Source organism: Acyrthosiphon pisum, chromosome A3, assembly GCF_005508785.2.
Source record: "Acyrthosiphon pisum isolate AL4f chromosome A3, pea_aphid_22Mar2018_4r6ur, whole genome shotgun sequence".
Classification (NCBI taxonomy): domain Eukaryota; kingdom Metazoa; phylum Arthropoda; class Insecta; order Hemiptera; family Aphididae; genus Acyrthosiphon; species Acyrthosiphon pisum.
The window spans coordinates 35,214,204-35,235,303 of NC_042496.1; the positions used below are offsets into that span (position 1 = coordinate 35,214,204).

Sequence of the window (21,100 nt, forward strand, 5' to 3'; positions counted from 1 at the left end):
TTATTATACTGATAACTTTAATCAGTAATCACACATATTGATGAATATGTCGATGTTTGTTTGATAATATTGTCTGCCACGAAATTTTTTAAAATTATATAGGTACGAATAATTTATTGTTTACATTGGCAGTACTTGTACCGATTTAAATTTAACAATTTGAATATACCTTTTGAGTAGTAAGATAATTTTTTATTTAATTTTAAAGGCAATTTTTTCAATTATTTTATAAATTTTTAGTGTATTAGATGCATAGCTTTAATGTACGTTTATTATGTTCTACATAGAAGTTAGTTACAGTATTTTAGGTCGATCTGAATAAAAGAAAATATAATGTTATAATATTATGTTTGACGCGTCCTAGAATGAACGACGGTGGTACTGCGAGATATGGATTACGGAATTATAATCCGTAGGTACGCCACTGCGTGGTGTGTCTGTCCTTACACTGACGGATGAGTTTTGGAAAATGTTAACCCTTTACACAAATCGCGCTTGAATAAATTACATTTTTTTGGCCCAGGAAGTGCTGGTTTTTAAAACGCCCGGGTCATTTGTTTTTCTGTTATTTCATATCGTGACCGTCGCGCAGCTGATCACGTGAACCAGTCAAAATATTGCTAATACGATTTGGTGGTAAAGCAATATCAATATCTGAATAATATACTAATAATATATTGTATTTGCAATTTTTATTCATTGGGTAATTTTTACTTCAAAACGCAGTTAAGGTTGGATAAGAAGGTGGTTGCGAGCGTCCATCTCAAGAGTGAATTTAGGGTGGTCACTGGCCGGGCCCACCGTAGTTTCCCCCAGGTCAACCTTAGCAAAGTGCCTGCCGATTTCGGGATATATAATGTTATAAAATAGTTTATACTTTCATAGACGATGCTGACGAGAATGTATAATAACGTGTGGTATGGAACCTTTGTGCGTTTCGACGTACAATTTCAGATACAATAATAACAATACTATATATAGATGTGCGATATTATTATATTACATTGAACTATGTAGTGAAGGTTTAATAATATTATATGTATTATATTATTATTATTATATTCTGTATCGGGTGCGTGCGTGGTTTAATTGAAAAACGTAATTATTGCAGCGAGCGGGGCATAATAATATTATAATCACGGCCGGCACAAAGGCAAATCCACCGTCGTGTCGCGTGCGCACCTTTCCGTGACCCAATTTTCGTCGAAGCGCCAACGCGCGCGGTTCGTCATCCCTCATCCCCCTCCGCGTATTGTATAATAAATTATTGTACCTGTGGTGCTAATAGCCGTCGTTTGATTTATCAACATACCCACACACTCACACACATAAATAGAAAACCTCCGCTTTTGACGGACGGAATAATGATTTATATGACGGCCGTTGGTGGAAATTGTGGGCGAGGGTGTGGAGAGGCAGGTTTGCGGGAGTTTAGACCACTCAAAAGTATTTCAAGCCCCTCTTAAAACAAATAAAAAATAACTTAAATACAATTTTCCGTCATAATATACTGCCCAAAGTGTCTAAAAAACAAGAAATTTATTCAGGGTGATCCATTCAATATGAGACACTCATTACATCAGAAAAAACCAACTTTGTTTTAATTAGTTAGCACCAGTATAGTATAGTAACCCCCTAATAATAGTACACCGTGTCCACCTATGACGACAGCCGAGCGAAAGTTATTCAAAATATCAAATAAATTCACATGATTATCTCCCACGTGCATTAGCAGTATTGACAAGACTTCATGGCAGAAGAGGGGGTGGAAAATTTAGTACTCAGTACAAAAAAAAATATGGTTTTCATCCTCTTGCCGAAGACCGTCCAAGCGTACTTGAGTTCTATATACCTAGGTAGTTGTTATATTTTCAAAAAATATTAACTGTTTGCCATAAGTTATTATTTTTTAAATTAATTTAAATACATACAAATAATTGATCAAATCCAAACGCTGTAATAAGGGGTTCACAATATATTTATATAACAATATTATAACATGCATCAAGGCGCAAAGCCGTTTTTTTTATCATTCCGCGCAGAGTTCGGACTCGGTCGGTTTGGCATGTCCTCAGGGGACCGAAAACATAACTGTACGCATTCGCCGGAGGTGGATGTTATATATTATAGTAATCCAAAGGGGCAAATAAAAATCGCACGAATTCGTAAAATATAATATGTATGTTACTCCAGTGCTACTGGTAAAAGTAGTAACTACAAAAATCAAATTTTTGGGAAAATGAACTTGTGTATTTTTAATTTTTTCTAAATGAATTAAATATTTCAAGTATACCTTTTTCCAGAAACAGATGGAAAGTTATGCCAGCAATTGAAAAAAGCTGTTCATTCTGGGGTAAATTTAATTCGACATTTTTCTCGTAATTAAATTAAAAAGTAACCATTTTTCATTTCAGAATTACCTACTCCAACACATTAAATACTTTAGTATACAATAATTAAGAAATGCAGTATCATCAATATCATTTGCCATTATGAATGGAAAATTCAATCGCTACAATGAACAAATAAATAGTAATTAAAAAAAAATATTTACGAATTGACAATAATAGTTACTTAAATATTATTGTTTTATAAATTACTTAATGACAACGAAATTATTATCTATATCAATAAATACTGCAAAATATATAACAACTGTTATAAAAAGAAAATGTAGTAAAAGCAAAACGTTTTGAGGCCTAACCTAGCTCAGTAACTGTGTGTCATATTTGATACGACTACTTTTAACTGCAGGAATTATTGTTGTTAACTTCGTTTTCCTCTAGGAAATTCACTATTTTTGTAAGTCATTTGTAGTTGTAAAGTTAATTAATAATTAATATTTCAGGCAGCACAAGATGCCAGTTTTTTTCTGTATTTTACCTTTACCCATATAAATCATTTTTGAAAACTCGCATTTTAAGGATGGGCTCGCACTGTGATTTTTTTCTGTAAACTGAAAAGGAATATTTTGAAAATCAACAACGGTATAAAGCTATGATATAGAACTTATAAGGAATTATAAGTATGCTCAATGATAAAACTTTGCATATTTTTTTAAAGGGAAATGTATAATTTATATAATATGCGACAAACAATTAACTCAAGGAGCCGTTACAAGTATATATATTTGATTTTATGCAATGCACAAAAACACAAGGCAATGCACATGGGTGAACTTGGACAAAAACATTGTTCGTGTTGAGCATACCTTTTATTTCTTATTCTATACGATGCTGGGATGAGTTGGAATAGCACTTGTGGAAATTATTTCAAAAAAATTGATATAACAAAATATTATAAAAAATAGAAATAGTTTTTACGCTCAATTTTATGTTTTATATGTTTTAAAAGTTGAAACCAAAAGGTTTTTTTTTCGTATATGAAAATGTTATAAAAAATTAATCATACATATTTTATAATGCTCGTAATGATGATTTATTGTGGTGGGTTGTGAAAATAAACAACGTATATCTTTCAAAATAGATAACTATTATTTCGTTGAGTTACCTATAACTCATCACTTCACCACACTTTTTTCCGCATACACAACTGGTAATATTATACTATATACATATTATTATATCGTATTAAGGTCACAAGTCGTATCTATATAATAATATTATTATACACTGTACAGGGTGATTCAACAAGCGTACTCAATTCCTTTGATAATGTGTTAAATCAAATTCTTATTTTTGAAATAAGATATATCTTTAATAGATACCTACATAAAGACTATATTTTCAAACTCCTGAGATTTGATGATCTACCTTTCAAATGAGAACCCACACCAACCCTATCAACTGTAAATTATTTAGATAAATTATATTTATATGAAGTACGAAATTTCAAAATTCATGCAAGTAGTACCTATCTCAGTTATTAAAATGTTTATACTAAGGAATACATAATATTCCTTAAATAAAGTTATACAAAAACATAAAAGAGATGACGTACAATAATATTGGATCTAGTATTTATTATACTAGGATCATTATTACAAAATATAAAATATATTGATAAATTAATATTATAAAATCGTGTGCTATATTAATGGATCTATTACGTGAGTAAAAAAATGGCATAGATATTATTATTGCTGTTGTCGCAAGCAATGTACATCGTTGAGTGTCCCGAGTTTACGTATATAACAACGGATTCAATATACTATTATATCTTCGTACATTATTATAACCACCCTACTATGCAGTTTAAGTGCAATTTACTATTCCCACACCCTGAAAAGTTTTTGACATCAGCTGCAATTTTGTGTCCCTAATAAATTATATCGAAATTTAAAAAAAAATCGATAACTTACGTTATGTATTTTTATAAATACATATTACATGAACAATAAAAAATTTAAAAAAAATTTAAAATTCAACAATAACCAACAGGTCTATAGGCTTAAGTAATAGGTATTTAACTAATAAATAGGTAGGTAATAACTAATAAGTAATATTTCGTTCTCTAAGGTCCATTTCACAGCCGTACGTTACGACGCATATGGGACGCACAAATCACGATCTTGCTCGTACGGCTCGAAGGTAGAAATCAAAATTAAAACCGTAAAAATGAGTGATATTTTATATCGAAAAAATTAAGAACTGTGTTTAAAATGGAACTAAAAATCGAAAAACAATTAATTCGATATTGTGCAAAAATATAAAATTCATAAAACCAATATATTTTAAGTAATTTAAATCTAAATCAGAATAACTAATATCGATTGGCAAAATTTAAATTTAAATCAATACATTTCATAAGCCCTGGTTGTGGCATATAGCTTATAATATCGGTGCGATCAATTATTCAACTCGTCTGTAGAAAAATTTGTAGGTTGTTGTTATTATTATTACATCGTTGTACATTGTAGACGTCAGGCGCGCGTTTCCCGAGAGGGTCGTCGATCGCACGCATATTTCGGATCACTGTGCGCATTTGTGTACACGACAAGTAGTAATAATAATATGAAAAAAACCGCTCGTGCGCTGTACCAATATATTATTATATATACGGGTCACGTCGGTCTTCGATTCCGCCGGTTCTCGAGGGGGTGCAACAAAAAATAAATAGTATCGAAATCGGATCTGTATATTCGGTTGCGTCGCCCAGAGAGAAAACGCGGTTGAACTCGAAATCCATCATAATGTCACATACTCCCCTTTAGAAAATAATATTTTGGGTCAGATTTCTATAGCGTCTTAAATACGTTCCGTACCTACCGTTATGCACAGTAAAGATTATTTTTGTTTTACTATACGTCACGATACAATAAATTGTATAGGGCGTTATCATCCATTTCGACCTAAATCCAGTGTTCCAGAATCTCCAGTGTTCCAGTTATGTCCTTAAGTCAGGTTATAACACTGATAATAAAATGTATTTTTTAATTATTTAGTCCTCCTATATTAAACTAAATTGTGTTGATATACACAAGTTTTTCATTCATTAAATGTTTGACTGATTATATCTAAAATATTATAAATAATGATACATTATTTGTACTATTGTTGCCTTAATTAATTTCCCTGATCTCTCATTGTACACGCTTTATAATGTTTTAAATACCTACGTAGTTTCATTTAATGTTTATTAAATTTACAATAAAACGCCCACAGAATAGAAAAAAGGAAAAAAGAATTTATATACCTGAGTACCTACCTTACTTTGCAGGGACTCAATGGACAATGTCCGATTGAACCATGCTCACTGTACAATATTATAGGTATATTATTATTATTATTACTTCATCATTGTTACACGAAAACATGCAGTTGGCGTCGTTCATTGCCATAACTTAATGAGTGTCGTAACTTTTTGCAAACATCGCCGCACCATCATTATAATTACTTATATATGTGATACAGTTGCAATAAAGATTATAATATAATTATTATTGTAATTAACGTTGTAGTGATCCTTCGCTTAGCATTATAAATGTATTCCCTAGAGACTCTGCAGTCTAATGTTTGGATAGTTCATGGTAGGTTGTTGAAGAAAGAACGGTGTTGTTTTCATGTAAGAATAATAATGTATTTATATAAACTTATGAACATTTGTGGACAAAGTGGATCAACTCTGACCTAGAATACATAATATGCTAAGTTACACTTTGGGTTTTGCACTTGTAAAACAAGCAGTGATGTTACCGCGGAGGGAAACCACCTGTATTATGTAAGCCTTAAAACGTGTCTACTGATAATGGACTTAAATGGCGGAAATATCGGTGCATGGCTCAACGACTAATCTAATTCCTGTAAGCTGGGATGTTTGACTAATTCTAATTCTATAGAATATCGAGACTTGTATATTGTACGAAGTCTCGGCTAGTTACACGATAGATTATAGACAAGGACTAAGGAGATGGCTAAGAAGACTGATGTGCAGTAGGTGAGTTGTCGTTGCACAATATTATCCTTATGTGATTTCTGTGTTATCTTAGCGAATACCTATAACGATTCTAAGAATCTGGCAACTCACGTCCGTATGCATAGTCAATTGATGTTTTTCGTAAGACTTGTTGAACTATTTAGTTAGCTAGTGATCTAACTTGTTTAATATTGTGAATGTCAAATTCTAGGAATCTATGAGTGGGTTTCCCGCGAATGTGTTGGTAATTTGAATAAATTCCAATTTTCGTATGTAGCAAAGACAAGTGAAACAACACAGTTACGTGACGATTTTCATAATACATAATAGAAATGGGACAAACAGTTGTATAGTTAATTTATATTTTTAAAGATATTTCGAGGATAATGTTTTCCTTTTACATTATGTGGCAATGCAATATAATTACACTGTGGAATAGGCTAATACAATAGGACATTAGGACGTGTATCATTATGCTTATTGGCTTTCGCTGACAACTGTTCGTCGTAACTCGACACTCGTTACACAAAATTGTTATTTATAAATATGAACATTGGTTTCAATATCTCAATACAAAACCGTAACAAATCCCATTGGTCACCATTATGACCTAATTAATGCGTGAAAATGATCTGTTTTTGAACGTATTATAGTTGAATACTTAGAACAGCTATGATGCTATATGTACTTAATATGTACATTATAAAATATATCTAAACGACAAAATATTTATATAATATAAATTATAATGATAATCACACACTCTCGGCATTCAGATGGCCCATAATGTATTTCAATACACAAAAGCGTATAGCATTTCAGTCTATAACTTGACAACATTTATGTAATATACCGGATGGTTCATCAAGCATGTTCATCTCACATTTTTTTATTTAATACATAATTAATTAATTCAAACTCCGATTTTATACTTTATCGGGTACATTGTTTGGTGGATAGTTTTTTTTGGAAATTTGGATTTACTCACCTAATTCAAAATTCAAACCTGTAGCTTCTCAATTATTAAAATGTTTATACTAAGTTTATACTTGTTACTATTAGTCATTGAAAATAGTTTTACAAAAATAAGAAATAGATATAATAATGGACATAGTATTATGCTTGGACTATTTTTATAAATTATAATTGTTGATCGATTAACATGAATTACTACCATTTTCAAATCATCATGTACCCATATCTTCCTAACCCATTATCACGGACCTATAAATACCCTTAGTATAAAGTTAAATATAACCAAACGACTCGTTAAAATTTTGAAAAATTAGAAAAGTCAGAAAAATAATCACCTAAATAACTTGCGGTAGTAAAAATATACTGTTTGTATCCACAGGACATTTCCTTTACATAAAATCCCAAGAATTTTAAAATATAGTATTTAAGTCTATTTAAAAATTCCAAAAAATCAGGTTTTCAACAACTGCGTTATTTAACAAGAAAAGGGGGTGAGCGTGCTTGGTGAATCACCCTTTTTAATATTATGCTCATACCTAAACTTACTAAGTACCTACTATTACAATTTATAATATACAAAAGCTAACTATTACTACGATTACCTATGTTTGTTATAATATATGATATGCGTTTTATTGTTTGATGCAGCCTTCACTATTACAATTTATTGTGTACGTATGCTATCATCGTATACTTAACGTGTTTTTTTCCAGAGAGTACAAGTGAAAAGATAAATAACAATAAAAAAATAAAATAAAAACAATGATAATAACGACTCGTGAAACAACTATGCAATATATTGCGTGCTCAACAACCCTACTACGCTAACAACAAAGCGTTTCTACCGTTTGAATAATACATTTCTTTACTAAATATTCGTGTGTTACTCGACTGTAGATGAAAATATTTTGAAATCGTTAAAGGTATTAATTTTATTATTACTGACTGAATTGTAAGTCATTTAACACGCGAGGCACTGTCGTTTTCCTAAAGAATTATATTAGATATTACATCATTCGATTTATTCCACGAAAATATTTTGGCAAATGTTTCTTTTCTTTTATTTTTTTAAATTTAACGCAACGAAAACGATTAAATTGTTTAACGTTGTAATCCAATTGTATTGAAAAAAAAAAAATAATATACCTATACTGATAAGTCAAAGATGATTGTTTGATACAGCAGATTGCAGAGTATAATAATTAATATTATGTAACACACGGCACACGCAAAGTTATATATATATTTTAATTAAACGTCATGACGAGTGGTTTGAGGTATAAATGTACACATTTACGCTCTTGTATACTTTAAACGATTATTGTATGATTACATAATATATTATTACTAATTAGTAATCACCTATATTTCTTATGTTAGACACGGATTTCTAAACAAAAATATATCCAGTGAAATAATAAATTAAAAATAATATTTGATTAGCCTATTATGTAGCCACTAGGTAGTAAAATAATGGTTTGATAGTTCATAGCATTATAATAATATATTAATATTTAATGTGGCCAAGTGTGGCCCGGTGGTTGGCCTCAGTCACTAACGTGTTTTGAGATCAAGCATCGGCCGGTGTAGTTAGCTTTCAGATGGTATACTACCCGGGTTTTTAGTGACAAATCCTCGCCACATATACACGTGTTCCAAACCATACCCTCCTCCATACTAAAAACCGACTGAAAATCACCTTTAGGCTAATGACCAAAGTTGTAGAATCCTTAATTCAAAAAAAAAAAAATATATTATATTTATTAACTCGTTCCATCTACTTCTACAGATAAAATATTTTGATCACAGTAAGTACACTTATGTTCACAAATTTGAAAACGGAGACCGTCAAATAGAGACGATCACTATTATAAAGTATGTATAATATATACCGCACGTACGGGAAATAATAACAATAAATATTGTTCTCGGAAGGTAAATTACCTACTGCGTAAAAAAAAATCAAGTTTTTATCGTACCGTGGCGTGTGTGTATGTTTTTTTTTATTGCGATAATATTGTATACTGTACATGATATTACTGCCTATATATAGTACGTCGTAATAATAATAATAATAATAATAGTGGTGGGTACATAATGTATACGCGGGTAGGTATAATATAATGTATATAGTAATAATAATAATAATAATAATAATAATAATACGTGAACTTGAATGATCGCAGTCGAAAGTGATAATAATAATTCCGTATATCACGCGGAAAGAGTATAATAACGATAAAAAAAAATTCAAAGTTTGCGATCGCTTTTATGATAAACGCACAAATTGCATGTACATAATATAGAGCGATTGTTGCGAAAGTTTTTTTTTCGCGTTCATAGTCGTTGACCTGACACCTGTAATGTTTTCGGGGGCGTCGAGGCATATAGCGTGTATCAGAGACCGGTGTGTGTGTGTATATATATATATATATTATAGGTGGTATATACATATTATATATTATGTACTCGTGTATATAATATATTATATATAAATGTATATATAATATATGAGTGTGGGGTGAATGCAGAATTAAATACCTTGGCGTTTTTATTTGTGCGCTTGAAATATCTACTCGGCCACCCGCCGGGAAAATTTATTTGCACGCGATCACGTGATACCGTTTTACGTGTAACTTTTCTTTTTCTTTATCATATTAAATGTGTTTATTCGTGATAGATATAATAATAATAATAATAATATGTGTGTGTGTGTGTGTGTGTGTGTGTGTAATATTATATGCGTGCACGCATGTGTGTTTGTATGTATTACGTAGGGAAATTTATGTTTATTATTATTTATATCTTTAAAAAACAAAAATAATAATAATTACGTAAGGCCAAAATATTATATTATTTGAAGTGAGTAGTGTAATGCAAAATTTATGTTCCACGAGTCAGTTATACAGGTAGGCCGTATGCTAATATGAATACGTGTAAAAAAAATGCATACTAATTATATAATATTATGATACACCTACCAACGCACAATAAAATAAATGAATGATAATGATTTTGTTGTAAACAACATGCTGTCGGTAGAGTTCCAGTTTTATCGATGTATCAAAGCGCATTTCGGCAACCGTTTTCCGCATTATTAGTGTTTCATTGCTATATATATATTATATAATATTGATGATTTTTCTTAGAAAAATGCAGTTTATAAATATATAATATGTGATGTGCAATAGTGATCACGTCTTCTAAAACAATCTATATAGTACATATTACTGTGTTTTATAGTTATACAAAAATAGGTATAGTTTTATTTTTTGTCTATTGTATAATATGTTCAATAGATATGATAAGATTATAATTAAAATGTTTAACCAATAATTAATTAGTAATTTAATACCGATGTATAGCGATTGATCAAACAATCGTAAATTGAACATAAAATGGATGAAAAACAGTTTTCTAAAGACAAAAATGTATGAGCATGACTCTAACTGTAAAATTACATTGAAAAAAATAGAGTAAAGCACAAAAAAATATCTAATAAATAAACGAATCGCCAATAATTTATAAAATTAACACTTCCATCCCCCAGAAAAAAAAATGTTATATAAAAATAAAATTGAAAATCTTGTCACGAAAAATTAAATAATATTATAATATGATAATTTAACTCAGATAATTTAATTTAAATAGATATATATACAGAAAGATACTTCTATTATTCATTTTTACTTATAATTATAAGATAAAAATTAAAATAAAATATAAATATTATTATCTAGATAATGCACGACACTACCTACAACTAATATCACTAGTACCTATATATTTCTGTAGTATTTTTAAATTAATAATCATATAATTTCCCTTCCTTAAAATACCCAAACCATGACCTCAATATAGTATGTCATCTGAAGTTTTACAACTCGTGTTATTTATAAGAACATTATTATATACTTATCTATTAGCACAATGCTTGTGATAAAAATAATGATTAAAAATAATTTTAAAAAGCAAAATATATTATAATGGGTATAACAGTCAATATAGTAACGTATATAATATGTAATTTCTATTTGGATTGTCTATAGATTTTATTTGAAATCTATATACCTACATGTGTTGAGGTGTGTATGATATCATGTTAAAACCGGTGTTTGATTTTGTACTAAATCAATATGAATTGGTTTTACGTCTTAAAATACGCCTAAATCAAATGCTCGACGATTCTACAGCGTGCTTCTATAGCGTTCTTTCTAGCGGAGAATAATACGTAGGTAATACAAAGCGGAAAGAAGATCGCAATCGCAAAAAAAAGACTTTTTTTTTCTTGAAATAAAATAATATCATTATTATGTTATTAAGTAATTCATAGTACAAAACATCACGCAACTCTTATTTAAGAAATATATGTATAGACACTACTTATTTTCAATAATACAGAATGACGCGTAAAAAAATGTTTGGTGTAATACGCTATTTATTGATAGGCACAAAATATAAATTAAAAAAAAAAAAAAAAAAAAAATCATGATTGTTTTGTGTTGTGTAAATATTTTGTGTGTACCATTTTGACTTCTGACAAAGAGCTGATGCTCAACACGTACATGGTGACACCGACTTCAATTGGCGTACCTGAAATTCGGTACATTAAAACAAGTTTATGTAGAATAGATATATTTTATGATATGTTTATTTTTAATTTTTTTCTAAAGGGAGTTGCAGAGTTATAAACTATATGAGACTGACTATATGTATTGGTAACCGTGTATTTTTTTCTCGCGATATTCAATAATAATTTACGCAAGGCCGTACTTAGAACAAATTGTCGGTGGGGAGGGGGTTGGGGAGGATGCAAAAGAAATATTATTTAAAAAAAATTATTATCTCATTCAAACATATTAATTTCAAATCTCACAACAATAACATTGGTACCAAACTAATAAGTGTTAACCCAATTTGACGTTTAAAGAGACATATTTTGTGCAATAATCATTTAAACAATTAACCACTTTTATGTTTTTGATTATTGTGTTTTGGCATAGGTAGATTGTAAATATTTGGTAAACAAAACGTAGCGTATTACTAGATATTTTCTGTGTATACTAGAAAAATAATGAATAACAGGTATTATGTTTGTGCTGGTCCCAGTATACGCCATATTCTTAGTTTGGATTTCTAGCGTTCAGAATACCTAGTCGTAATTACAATTTTCAAACCATTTTTATTAAGAATATGAAATCAAGGTTGCTATGGTAACTTAATTATGAAATTATGCATTGGTTGCTAGGGAAAACCAAGATACTGTAACACGAAATCGGCCTGCAAAATAAAACCTGTACCTGCCAAAAAACATATCCACGTCAAAAACTGATGTTGAACTCCAAAGATTTTTCCGAAAAAATTTCTGGGGGGGTTGAACCAAATCTTGAACCCTACTCCCCCCCCCCCCCCCATTACAAAGTACGGCCTTGTACACACAATACACCACCACGTTATACTGCAAGGTTATAGGACGTATTTCATAATATAGCAGTGTATTGTTTGTGTATTGCGGCTTAATCGTGTCGGAACTCGCGAGAGGGAAGAAAACACTGAGTATAATATTATACCGTTTTGTGATTATATTTTGAACTTTGATATCATATTGCGCAATTTCAAACGCGTGACAATCGATTTATAAACGCGAACGATTTTTCATCGCTTAATAATCTCGCTCGCCGAGCCATGAATTCTGTTCCCGAAAAGGGAAACCGTCGTTAACACTAAACTAAACTGCATCGTAATATTACTATCGCGTATTCAACCAACGTTTTCCACCCCGAGGATAGTCGTGGAAAATTATTCTATATTTAACTCTGAGTACGTATAACCTTGATTTATCATCGTAATCTCCTAATAAATATATTACTTACGAGTATATACCTACATAACATCGAAACGAATATTAATCCAATGTTGATGGTTGTGGATTTTTATCAAGTTAGATTTTTTCCTCTTTTTATAACACTTAACTTTCTCAGCACGATATAAATGTAAATAGTGTGTCATACTCAATTATAGTTGTGGGAATATCGTTTTCTATTTTTTTTTTATCGTTCATATTTCTCTAGGTTTAATTTTCTACCTTTTTTGTATATTATCGTTGTTTTTAAGCATTTTATGGACATTTATACTGATAATTGTATTTTTTAAATACCTTGTACACAGTAAAGTAGTACACAATATACAAATGGGCAAATAGTAAACAAATGGTTACGGTTGGATAAGATTATTTAAATGTGTGGGTTAATTAATTAAAATATTGATTTTATGTTTTTACTTTAATATGTTAACTATAATTACATATATTATGTGTAGCATTCAGTATAGTTTATTTTGTTTACAATAGACTTTTTTAATTTTCATTGATTTTTTTAAAAACTATTTGAGGTTAAATGTACTTTTAAGGTTTTATATTGCATTATATTCATATTAGTTTTACGTCAGTTCTCATAATATACAACTGAATCGAATTCCAATATTATTTTATTGCCTCTATTTTCATGAATGAAATTAAAATGATTCCTTGTGAATTTTTCTCCTTGTTAAAGTGCTGTTTACTTTTTCGAAATTTATGAGACACAAATAAAATATTTTAATACCTACATATAATTATATAATATACCTCTGTGCGTAGTTGAATATCTTATACAAAATAAATCAACCGTGTTCATGATATTCTGCTGGTTTAATATTCTACCTATGTTATACGTGTAAAATAGGGTATAAAAAAATCTGTTTTTAAAATATTGTATATAAACTCTTTCTTCTATACATTTACAAGTCTATACATTTGATGTGTCATGAGACGTCAACGTTTTTTAAAATCACAATGTCATCTGAAACATATTATATTATGCTACGTCGCACTATTAAAATATAAATAGTGATAAAACACCCTATATCGTCTCTACGAAAAGCGAACATGACGCAGCTCGAACTATAATAATAACAGTTTGCGTATGTGTTATGAACCCGTTTTTTAATAACATCGATCTGCTGCGGTGTAAATAATAATAATTTATTATACCTAATTGGAGCGATACTCGGTTTTTATTTAATATTGTTGTTGTATACAATAGGTATACCATAACGTACGGTAAACGATAATTCGGTATACTAAGTCTCACGGCAGCAGCGAATATCAAAACATTTTATTGTGCGACTGATTTCGATTATTTGCGTAGCGTTTTATAATAATAATAATAATAATAATAATAATGTAATTTCTCTTATAATAATGAATATTGAACACACTCCATAAAAATATTATAATGGCTTTGCGTATTATAGGCACTCGAGCTTCACAATAGTCGCTGTACAATTATTATTTTACGTAGTAGTTGTCGGTTTTGATCTATATAATAAATGTGGATTTCAATTGTATATGATAATATTATTATCACAGACTGGCCAAACGCGTGATCTACTAAAAATCAGACGTATAATATTGTCTCAACACCCACACCAACGAATTTAAACACTTTGCCACACCTAACTAAATATACATAGACATATATAGTTGGTACGCAATTTTTACAACACAAGTTTTTGCTCCACAAAACCTAAACTATGGAATCCAAAATCCGGGGAGGCGCTACCTACCAAGTAGTGATACCGATATAATGTTGAAAAAAAATGTGATTCAGACTTCATAATAATAATGTTATAATACTGTATGTCAATATGTTATAAGATTAGTTATTGTAGTTTTAAATTCTTAAAAACTGCTATCGAATATCGTAAAGATTGAAAAAAATGTATTTCTATGTAATGTATTGGTTTTCATAAATTTTATAAAATTTTATCATTTCGGATATCACCTAATACTGCTTTGTATTCGTATATTTTTAATAACGATTTAAAAAACCATCCTTTATATTTCGACCATATATTTTGTGCAAAATTATTAAAATTGCGTTTTTACCATAACAATGCTCATAACTTATTTCTGAAGCAGTCACCAAATCGATACTACGTTTTTCCGATTCCGAGGAAGATAATTGAACAAGTTTTTATTATTGCAGTTGGTTCACAATATAGGTAGATATGTATCATAAATAGACAGTTTATTCGGGCATTAAACCGCATAATAATAATGTAGTAGACGGTTTTTTTTCGATCGCCCCTCTCGACAATGTCCAATCCAGAAACGCCCTTGATCATCAGTGCAGCGTTTCGAGTAATTTACGGCAATTAAAATCGTTTGTGGACCTCAAAACGTCGCATCCACGACGGTCGATAACAATGATACGAGATTATAACGTTAAAAAACGAATAACACGCTTCCCCGATTTCTGGAAAACCACTGCAGTAAGAGACATAGATGTATGATTAGAATCGTCCGCAGTTGTCAACGATCTCATAATATTCTACAGTATTAAACGGGACGATCCACCGATCATGCTCATCCCCTTTCTTCTTTAAAAAGATACAAATTTCTGATTTTAAAATTAGATTCACCTTTTGTTACTTTAAGTCATTTAGAAGATATTTTTTTTTGAAAATATTGATGTAACTATATCTATATTAAACTTCAAACGAGTACCTACTTACCTACTTTCCTGTTTATTAAACGTAATATATGTACTAAGAATAATGGATAATAATACAGTGGCGCAACCAGGATTTATTCAAGGGGGGAGGGGGGTCCAAAACAATTTATTTAACTACTGTTTTTCTGTCCCTTTCCTGAGTATATACATACATTTAATTTCTTAATAAACACAATTTGCTGAGTTTAAGACCAATAAAAAAAAACACACAATTATATTATTTACATTTTTAAATTTATATTTACAATGTATGTCAATTAATTATCATCGGATTAGACGTGTTATCAACAAAATACCTAATGTCCAAATCTAATCTAATAACTAATAAGTAATAATCAATCTAATCAATAAATTTCGATGAACATTTCACGGGAACTTTTAAAAATAAAAATACATTTATGACATAATCCAAGGGGGGGGGGGAGAGGTCCGGACCCGGAGTCCACCCCCCTGGGTTCACCACTGTAATATATGCTTATAGTATACAAATAACCTAAAATATATTATTATGCAATATTTATTTGTTTATATAGATTTACGATGTAATTTAGATAAAAGATTCGATAAGATATAGGAAGGTGTAAACCACATACAAGGTTATTGCACATAGCCTATACTGTAACCAAACAAAAATAAAATGGCAGCGTAAGGGTACAGTCCATAATTTTAGGATATAATATAATCATGGTATAGCCAGTATAGGTCGTCCCCTTACGATGCCATTTTAATTCCTTGACGTGATAAAATGATATAGTGAGGGTACCATTGCAATAACCTTGTATATTTAAGTCAAGGTGTAAACTATATAATTAATCTATTAGTATTTAATAGCGTGCAGTAATTGTCTGAATAATAACTATACCTAATAAGAGCACGACTAGACAATTATTAAATTTACATTTATAGAACATAAAGTTTAATAAGCCGGAAACTACTCGATCGATAATTTTGATTTAAATACAATAACATTTTCAAAATAATTGTCTTCTGAATAATTTAAAGTAAAAAAGAGTGGTTAATGTTTGAAAAACAGATTTTTGTTCCGTCACGCTCCTTAAATGGTAAAAATAACTCGAGTATTAAAAAACATTGTGTTTGAGTATAATTAAAAGTTTCAAAAATCAGATTTAGAACAAAATTAAAGAGAAAAGGGGTGATCATGCTTTAACAATCATCCTGTTTTTTTAGTAAATCAAGCGATTTTTTTTTTAGAAAATCCAGAGGAGAAATGCTAGTTTGAAGGTCACGAAAAAACGTGGGAGTGGATCACAAAGCCACATACTTGTACTATGATGTACCTAAGTGCCTGTAAATCATGCGTTTGACAGCGATTATGTAAGAACTATGATTAATATTAATTATTATTATTATTAATATTATTTTGATCAGCGGTTCGTCATCGCGTAGTCTGCGTTTTAATCCGATTTAAATATTATATTATATAATAATGTTTGGCGAAAAAATCGCACGTTGTTTTATAAATAATAATATGCTATACAATATATTTGGGCGCGTTATGATCTTCTAAGCTGTAGCACTTTGCGAGCAGTAAAAAAAGGGCGGAAAAAAGTAGGAGTGAAAAAAAAAATATAACGGTGGCGGGTGGCTGAAACCTAAAGTTGTTCACGTACACAATAATATATATATATGCGGTGGCTGCGGCTATGGGGGGGGTGGCGGCCGAAAGGGATGTCGGCGGGCGCTACAGGTCAAATCGATTTCGGCGGCACAAAGATGATGTGGGACCACCGCGAGGTTATATACGCCCTCGCGCGGGGTGCACGCTTGACTCGACCACCGCCGCCGACGACACACAACTCTCTCCATGGTCGGGTTTGCGTGTACCTATATAATATTATGGAATAATAACATGTTGTACACCTCGACCACGTCTACATTATTATTGTTTACACTACAAATGCAGTAGAAACCGTACTTTGTATGAAACGGCGTGTGTTTCCACCGCCATGGCATAATAATAATTATTGTGCAAAGCGAAAACGGGTCATGGCCACCGCCACCGATCTAATTTATAATATGATAGTATTATTTATAGGCCACGGACTGAAACGGGATCGAAAACAACCGGTTTGGGATCGACAAACCCAGAAACGACGCTACTACGGTGGTTACCATTTTAACACCTTTTTTGGTAAATGTCCAATTTAATTTTACAGGTACAGTTTGTGCAAACATTTTAAAAAAGGTCATGACACGTGGTGCATACAAAATAATAATATTTTATGTTATATTTTTCTAAAGGCTCTGCCCCCTGCATCACTACTACAGTCCAAGGGTCGCCCCTTCTACATCTTGACATTTTTATTCCTATAAAATATGTGAAAATTAAAATATACCTAATGCAACTTTTTCATATAACTGTAGGTAGTTACTTATCATTGAGATATCTAACCAATTATTTAATAATCATATAAATTATAATGTTATGGTAGGTAGTCGAACTTAGAACTTATAATATTTTGTTAAAATAATTTTTCAAGTCCTTAAAGTTCTGCATATAATTGATTATTTGGATTATGTTTTATAATTTTGTATAATAATATCATTCATAGGTACCTAATTAAAATAATAAAAATTTGGATTGAAAATAAAATTTTGCATAGAATAATAAGATATCATCATCGATAGTGATTAATATTAAAAACTAAGGCCTGTGTTTAAAACCGATTTTGACCAATATTACATATATTTTTAATGTAGGTATACCTTCGGTTTGTTACTTTTTACGATAGACGAGCTTTGCACTTTATCATTTTTCATTTTAAATATTATTCAAATGTAGGTACAACAACGTGCAATGACTTTTTTATGTATGCGGAAACGGTCTATCAAATTACAAGTAAAATATCCAGAATGCACGCAACGGTATCGTCACCAAAAATCTGAAAATTATTATTTTTGTACGAAAAATACCCGCAAATGTTTTGATATCGAAGTGATTTATTGCTTCTTCGTTTTAAATATTTTTTTTTCATTACTTAGGTAAATGATTTCAAATCAGTTCTCTACATTTAATCGTTATTACAGCAAAAAAGTACCTGAGTTCGCTGGGAAATAATATCAAATCAGATCGTATGTAAATTAATATTTTTGTTGCACAAAGTTTTGCAAGCGATCACATCGACAATAATATTTTATATCGGGTTTGATCGCCCGTGGGTTATTTATACACAGTTTTTATGGCGTATTTTTTTATAATTTATAAATAATATTACGACGAATACGACGATCTATCGAGATCGTATTCCGGAATGATCGCAACGTTTACTTTCGCAAATTCGTTAGAGATTTTATTTACAACCACACGGCGAATATCGCCTTGGCAATATAATATTGCATCATTTCAACGAGTTCGGCGAGTGGCGATGACTCGGTGTCTATTGTCACCCCTAAATAAGACGATTGATTCGTATATTTAGAGCTCGGGACCGTATCGATATTCAATGATATTTATAATATTTTATTATATAACATATCTTCAATTATTATACACAAAGGTGGGCATTAACTTAACTATAGTTGATTGATTTTATAATAAATTAACTCATGAACTTAACTGGTTTAATAATTTAACTTTTTTTCAATACTTGATTTAATTTTGTCAATCCGTTTGTTTATCCATCGATATAAAATCAAAAATGTTTTTGAAATTTTTGGTTTTTATGGCATTATACTTACTTACATTAACAATATATTACTATGTGTATACGGTATTAAATAAAAAATCATATAATACTATAGTATTATAAGTGTTATATTTTTTTAATGAAATAATATTATTTAATATAGGTAGGTACCTACTAAAATATATTCTTTTTGTGTTTTACGTAAGTACTAATTAAAAAAGTAAGTACACAGATTTGTTTTTAAATTGAGTTAAATAAATCTTTTTTTCCACATCAACTCGTAAACTTGGTGAATTAAATTTGTTATTTGTTACTTGTACTAACTGTTTACTAACGGTATTGTGTTCACTTAACTCAACTTGAGTTAATTAATTTCATTAACTTGCCCACCTTTGTGACGATATACACTAATTTACTACGATCGTGGCCGTCAAACGCGTCTGATTGTCGTGACAAACACTCATCACGTATAACTGCAAACTGCAGTAACTTAACTGCAGCTGCTGTGTAGTATTTAATATAATATGTACTATTATAACGTAATTGTGTTTTGTGGCAGTACCTAGGTATATCTCATCGGCTTAGAGCCATCGAATCTTGGCGATCGCATCCAAAAAAGTCGTATTATAATGACGTATACAAAATGAAATATAATATGATTATTAAATATAATAGAACATTATTAGGTAGGAGTTTATCATCTATTTTTATAGTACAATTTCATACCTACTATATTATGCATTTTGCGTAATCGCGTTTTACATAAAGCGACGACCGATAGAACGGTCGCATAATATATTAATAATAAGACGTGTTATACGGCCTGCTCTGCCAGCTTTGTATTATTATTGATCTGAAGTCGTGAAATCGATTTTTGCTTCACGTGACGAAGACCAACGCTCGTGCATCGTAAGTCAGGTGGAAAATACGCATTACACTTTAGTTACGTATGTATACATATAGCTGGCAGTATATAACATAATATTATTTATATTATGATTTATATACTCCATCGATTTGGACGATTTCACCACAAATATTCAATATTATTAGACAGTTATTTAAACATTATAATATCATGGGTTATCAATTAAACAAAATTATTCATAAGATATTATTTAATAATAAATATTTTATAATATTATGGTTAGTGTAACAATAATAATATCATGTTAAAAGGCAACACTCACCTCCGTAGTTTGGTCTTACTCTTTTGTCATAGCTCAAACTGAACGAATCGAGAATCGCCGATATGTTTACGTCACCGAACATACCACCGCCAGGGGCCCTGAAATAACAATAAATCGATATAATTTATATTATAGGTATCTGGGTATAGTGAGGTTATTGAATAATATTAATTTCTGTGTGACGAGATTAGGACGTTCCATCAGTGGTGCGATCATCTAGACCAGGGGTCTGCAACCTTTTCGGTGTCAAGGCCCAGTACACCTTATTTTATTTACATTTTACAGTTTAAATTCTGAACAAAGTATTTAATCAAATTTATTTAAGTTTCATCGCTGTTTGGTATATTAATTTATTATT

The 21,100-nt window shown here is 30.4% G+C and overlaps 1 protein-coding gene across 4 annotated transcripts in view; it reads right to left on the bottom strand.

Annotated features, from left to right (window-relative positions):
* LOC100160775 (gamma-aminobutyric acid receptor subunit beta) overlaps window positions 1–21,100 on the bottom strand; it is a 66,376-nt gene that overhangs the window by 32,399 nt on the left and 12,877 nt on the right. For 2 of the 4 annotated variants that reach the window (XM_001947090.5, XM_008184788.3), the window contains exons 2-3: window positions 20,743–20,840; window positions 11,876–11,943 (exon numbers count right to left, since the gene is read on the bottom strand). In XM_001947090.5, coding sequence (XP_001947125.2) covers window positions 11,876–11,943; window positions 20,743–20,840 — 166 coding nt within the window. The remainder of the gene's footprint in view (window positions 1–11,875; window positions 11,944–20,742; window positions 20,841–21,100) is intronic. The other 2 variants (XM_003244409.4, XM_008184789.3) reach the window with 1 other exon arrangement.